Here is a 6000-nt window from a genome sequence, read left to right on the forward strand (position 1 = left end):
ATTATTACCCTTCATCCTTGAAATGTTTTCTATTCTGTTCTACTTTTCTAAATCCTGGTTGCAACCTATTAAATTGAATTTCATGAGCTACCAATGGGCCACAGTCTGAAAGATACTTTTGAAAGGATGTGTATTTACCCAATCCCCTACTGATAATAATTCAATTTGTTTCCAAGTTTTTCTTTTACACGCATTGTCATATGAATGTCCTTATAAGGTCCCGTTATGCACAAGCATGAGGATTTCTCTAGAATAGATGACAAGAAGTGGAATTGCTGGGTCAAAATATATACACATTTTTTAAATGGACAACGGATTTGAATACATATGTCTCCAAAGAAAGTGTACAAATGGCTAAAAGGCACATGGAAAGATGCTCAACACATCAGTAGCCATTAACGTGTAATCAATACCACAATGAGGGCCAGGCGCGGTGGCTCACTCCTGCAATCCCAGCACTTTGGGAGGCCGAGGTGGGCGGATCATCTGAGGTCAAGAGTTTGACACCAGCCTGGCCAACATGGTGAAGCCCCGTCTCTACTAAAAATATACAAATTAGCCAAGCGTGCTGGCATGCGCCTGTAGTCCCAACTACTTGGGAGGCTGAGGCACGAGAATCGCTTAAACCCACGAGGCAGAGGATGTGGTGAGCTGAAACTGCACCACTGCACTCCAGCCTGGGTGAGAGAGTGAGACTCTGTCTCAAAAAAACAAACAAACAAACCACAATGAGATACCTACCAGGTCATACCCTAGGGGTATAATCAAAAGGACAATAAAAATATTGGTGAGGGGCAGGCACAGTGGCTTGTGCCTGTAATCCCAGCACTTAGCAAGGCAGAGGCAGGAGGATCACTTGAGTCCAGGAATTTAAGACCAATCTGGGTAACAGAGCAAGACTGTCTCTAAAAAAAATTGAAAAGAAAAGCCTTAAAAAGGAAAGAAATTCTGACACATACTACAACATGCATGAACTTTGAGGACATAATGCTAAATTAAATAAACCAGTCACAAAAGGACAAACAGTGTATTATTCTACTAATATGCGATACTTATAGAGTAGTCACAATCATAGAGACAGGCTGGGTGCAATGGCACATACCTATAATCCCAGCACTTTGGGAGGCCAAGGCAGGCAGAATACTTGAGGCCAGGAGTTCAAGACCAGCCTGGTCAACCTGGTGAAACCCTGTCTCTACTAAAAATACAAAAATTAGCCAGGTGTAGTGGGGCCTGCCTGCAGTCCCAGCCACTAAGTGGATGAGCCATGAGAAATGCTTGAACCCTGGAGGTGGGAGTTGCAGTGAGCCAAGATCACTCCAGTGCACTCCAGCCTGGGCAACAGAGCAAGACCCTGTCTCAGGAAAAAAAAAAAAAAAATCATAGAGACAGAAAGTAGACTGGTGATTGTCAGAGGCTGGAAGAAGAGGGGAATAGGGAGTTACTGGTTTAACAGGGACAGAGTTTCTGTTTTGCATTTGCAAGATGGAGAGTTACAAAGATAGATAGTGGTGACAGTTCAGCAATAACACAAATAGATTTAATACAACTGAACCATGCTTTAAAATGGTTAAGATGGAATGTATGCAGTATCTAGGTCCTGCAAAGGAGGGAGAAGAGGGAAAGGAGAATGTTTGCTGTTCTGTTGAGTAGTTACTCCAGGTCAGACACTGAGCTAAACTTTTTAAGATTCATTTTAATCCTTATGCCAACCCTAGGCTTTACACCAACCCCTTTTACAGATGATAAACACTGAGGCTCACAGAGGATGAGTGACTTGCCCCAAATCAAGGGGTTGTTAAGTAGCAGAACTGGGACTGAAACCCAGCTAGGCCTGGGACCCCAAAACCCAAGTGTTTGGCCAACAAGCACTGAAATGAGAATGGCTATCTGAGAGAATAATAATGGAAGTTACGGTAACAGCAATAAGCAGCATTAAAAGTATAAAGCAGCAGACTGCGAAGAGCAGATTTACATTTAAAAATAGTTTTTAAATATAAAAAATAAAGAGCAGATTTATATAAAAAATAGTTCTCAGGCTGGGCATGGTGGCTCACACCTATAATCTCAGCACTTTGGGAGGCCAATGTGGGCAGATCACAAGATAAGGAGATGGAGACCGTCCTGGCCAACATGGTGAAACCCGGTCTCTACTAAACATACAAAAATTAGCCAGGCATGCTGGTGCACTCCTGTAATCCCAGCTAGGGGAGGTTGAGGCAAGAGAATTGCTTGGGGAGGCTGAGGCAAGAGAATTGCTTGAACCCGGGAGGCAGAGGTTGCAGTGAGTCGAGATCGCGCCACTGCACTCCAGCCTGGTGATAGAGCAAGACTCAAATAAATAAATAAATAAGTTTTCAAACTGTAGTATAAAAAACTATTAGAGGTGCAAAGGACAATACAGGAGAGAAGCCATACTCCAAATATATTGGGGCAGTGGAAGTAAAACAGACAGAAAAGGGCATGATGAAATATCACAGGACCCAATTAGACAGGAACTACAAAGCATCTTAGCCTGCGCCTGATACATGAAGGTTCTCAATAAACAGAAAAACCGGCCGGGCGCGGTGGCTCAAGCCTGTAATCCCAGCACTTTGGGAGGCCGAGACGGGCGGATCACGAGGTCAGGAGTTCGAGACCATCCTGGCTAACACGGTGAAACCCCGTCTCTACTAAAAAATACAAAAAACTAGCCGGGCGAGGTGGCGGGTGCCTGTAGTCCCAGCTACTCGGGAGGCTGAGGCAGGAGAATGGCGTAAAAACCCGGGAGGCGGAGCTTGCAGTGAGCTGAGATCCGGCCACTGCACTCCAGCCTGGGTGATACAGCGAGACTCCGTCTCAAAAAAAAAAAAAAAAAAAAAAACAGAAAAACCATTTGTCCAGGTTTATCCAAGATAGGCCCTATGTATGTCTGCTGCCCGGGTATAAATATTCATTATTTTCACTTTTTTTTTTTTTTTTAAAGACAGAGCCTCACTTTGTCACCCAGGCTACAGTGCTGTGGCATGAACACAGCTCACTGCAGCATCAACCTTCCGGGCTCAAGCAATCCTCCTGCCTCAGCCTCCCGAGCGGCTGAGACTACAAGTGCATGCCACCACGCCTGGCTAATTTTTGTATTTTTTGTAGAGAGAGGATTTCACCATGTTTCCCAGGCTGATCTCACACTCCTGAGCTCAAGAAATAGGCCCACCTCAGCCTCCCCAAGGACTGGGATGCCACCGCGCCTGGCTCTTTTCACTCCTAAGTGTCCCAGTTAGCACAATACCATGGTCACCCTTTCAATTAGGATCTGTTGACTAAAAGCAGCAGCTTGTCCCTAGTAGAGCTGGATAAACAGTTCAGGTTCTCAGTCAGGGCTCTCCTCTTCTTTCTTCTACTCACTCTCCAACCAGGTGTCCAGGACAACCACAGGGGCCAGCCCTGAAGCAGTGTAGTGCTCTATCAGGCCTTCCTACCAGACTCCAGCTCAATCAGCAATGGGGACTCCCAGTCTCTTGGGGCAGGTCCATGGGAGGCCACTCTTGGCCATTATTCCCTGATTCATATCACCTTTGATGACAGTAGTAATAATAACACTAATGGCAACACAAAATCATTTTTTAAGCACTGATTATGTGGCAGGCACTACAGGTGCCAAGCTAATGGCTCGACAGGCATCACCTCTTTTAATCCTCACCCCAACTCTGTTGGGTGGATATTACTAGCCCATTTTACAGATGGGAAAGCCGGTGAAATCACTTTACCAAGGTCACACAGCTAGTCAGTTTACAGAGCTGGATTTGAATCCAGTTTTGTCCAACTCCAGCCACGGCTCTTAACCATTGCACTCCATTGCCTCCTGGGTGGCCACTATCTGACCCAAAAAGCAAAGTCTGGGCATATCGGCTACACTCTCCATAATGAAAACAAACCCTCAAACCAGAGTGAACCATCAGGTGCCCTCAAGGTCGCTGTTCTCCACCAATCCCCACTAACGGGATACTCCAAGTGGCCCCACCCTGGTCCTACTCTTTCACAAAACCGCTTACTTGTTCTTCAAGCCCTCTACAAAGTACGTGGTGCAATGCTACAGGCAACTGTGGTGCAGATCGTGGCTCCCAGCCCCCCAGAGTGTCAGCTGGTGGGCCCCCCAGAGACCCTCTCCGAAGGAGCCCACCCCACACACTTGCCCCTGGCCAGACACCCTCAAAAGCAAACCTCAAGGCCGCGTTAGAGTGAAACCCCATCAGCTGGAACCCCGGCCCGGTTACCAAGACCACCAATGCCCCGGCCGCACCTGCAGCCGCTGAGCGTCCCAGGGAGGGTGACGTCTTCTTCCAACACCGAGTCCATCATGGATACAGAGGTGGTGGCGGTGTTGGTGTCTGTGGAGGCGGCGACACTAGTACCCCCCGCGGTAGCGACCCGCCGAGCTCCCAGGGTCCCCGCCCCCTCCACCCCAGCGCTTGTTCAGACTCTGGCGGCGCCGCTGGAATTCAAACCACAGACGCCGCCATCTTTCCCGGCGCTTCTTCCTACGGAAACGAGGCGGGGTCACCGAGGCGCACGCAGTGAAGCCGACCGGCTGGCGCCAGAGGACGGGCAGGGAAGCGGGGGTAGGTGCCATCTTAACTAAGGGCATAGCGTCCGTGTTTATGCCAGCAAAACTAAGAGAAAAAAGCCGGCTGTCATTTTTTGTGAGGGCACTTAAGACGAGGCGAGGGCGGGTGCCATCTTTGTTGAGGGCCAAAGCCGGCCCTAGTCCGTTAATTTACGCGGGAGATGGAAATGAATACAGCCCCTTAGGCATCCGCAAATTTCCTAACCTCGTGTTTGCTTTTCTGGAATGATGACCCCAAAACTTTGGGATTTGACCTTGAGTTGAAACTCAGATAACTGAGTGCTGCCTTGCTTTAGAAAAATCCTACATGCGGAATCTCAAGGCAAACAGTAATTTGCAGACTTAGTTTGAAGCAAATAACTTACTCCCATGAGCCAGTGGTCAACAGCACTCTCACTCCAGTCACTCACCTATTGATCTTTTATTACCATTAGGACTCAAAAGGCACTTGTGGTCAGAAAACTGAGGCCCAGCGAGAGGAAAGGACTCCCCCAAAGTAATTAAGTATTGACAATGTCTTTCAACTGGAGCGGGGTCCGCAGCTCCTGCCAACTAGATGAGGGCTCTCTGCATAACCCCGACTGCCTTTCATTTTTGTCTTTTTTTCTTTCTTTCTTTTTGAGACGGCGCCTCACTCTGTTGCCAGGCTGGAGTGCGGTGGCGCGATCTCAGCTCACTGCAACCTCCATCTCCACCTCCACCTCCCGGGTTTAAACGAGGCTCCTGCCTCAGCCTCCCAAGTAGCTGGGATTACAGGCGCAGCGCCACCACGCCCAGGTAATTTTTGTATCTTTAGTAGAGACCATGTAGATTCACCATGTTGGCCAGGATGGTCTCCATCTCTTGACCTCGTGGTCTGCCCGCTTCAGCCTCCCAAAGTGCTGGAATTACAGGCATGAGCCACAGCACCCGGCCTCTTGGCCGCCTTTCTTAAAGCACATAGCAATCACCAAACACTTAGATAATCTTGGCAGAGCTTAAGCAATGAAATCAACCTTCCCCTCCTCAACTCAGTGTTGCTCCTTCCTCTGCAGGCCCTTGTGAGAGCACCTGATGAAAATAACTTGAAACGGTTGGTGAGTGGATAGATAGTGACTTTCCCAGTAATCTTGAACAATTCCCATTTCACCCTCAGTTTCCTCATTCTTTTTTTTTTTTTTTTAATAGAGACAGGGTCTCACTATGTGCCTAGACTGGTCTTGAACTCCTGGCCTCAAGCAATACTCCCACTTGGCCTCCCAAAGTGCTGGGGTTATAGGCCTGAGCCACTGCACCAGGCCCTCATTCTTCAATTAAGTCATTAACCAATTATTGATACTTTTCAAAAGAAGCCTTCCCTAATCATTTAATCTAAATCAAGCCACTTCTTGTATTCCTAGCAATGCAAATTATTCCTT

General features: G+C 47.7%; 1 protein-coding gene across 2 annotated transcripts in view; it reads right to left on the reverse strand.

Moving 5' to 3' along the window:
- The window catches only part of CDK5RAP2 (CDK5 regulatory subunit associated protein 2), a 186044-nt gene extending 181517 nt beyond the window's left edge, over window positions 1-4527 (reverse strand). For both annotated transcript variants that reach the window (XM_007968240.3, XM_007968239.3), the window contains exon 1: window positions 4280-4527. In XM_007968240.3, coding sequence (XP_007966431.3) covers window positions 4280-4338 — 59 coding nt within the window. In that variant the 5' untranslated portion in view covers window positions 4339-4527. The remainder of the gene's footprint in view (window positions 1-4279) is intronic.
- Between the last annotated feature and the right edge of the window lie 1473 nt (window positions 4528-6000).

Source organism: Chlorocebus sabaeus, chromosome 12 (genome assembly GCF_047675955.1).
Source record: "Chlorocebus sabaeus isolate Y175 chromosome 12, mChlSab1.0.hap1, whole genome shotgun sequence".
NCBI classification, from domain to species: Eukaryota; Metazoa; Chordata; class Mammalia; order Primates; family Cercopithecidae; genus Chlorocebus; species Chlorocebus sabaeus.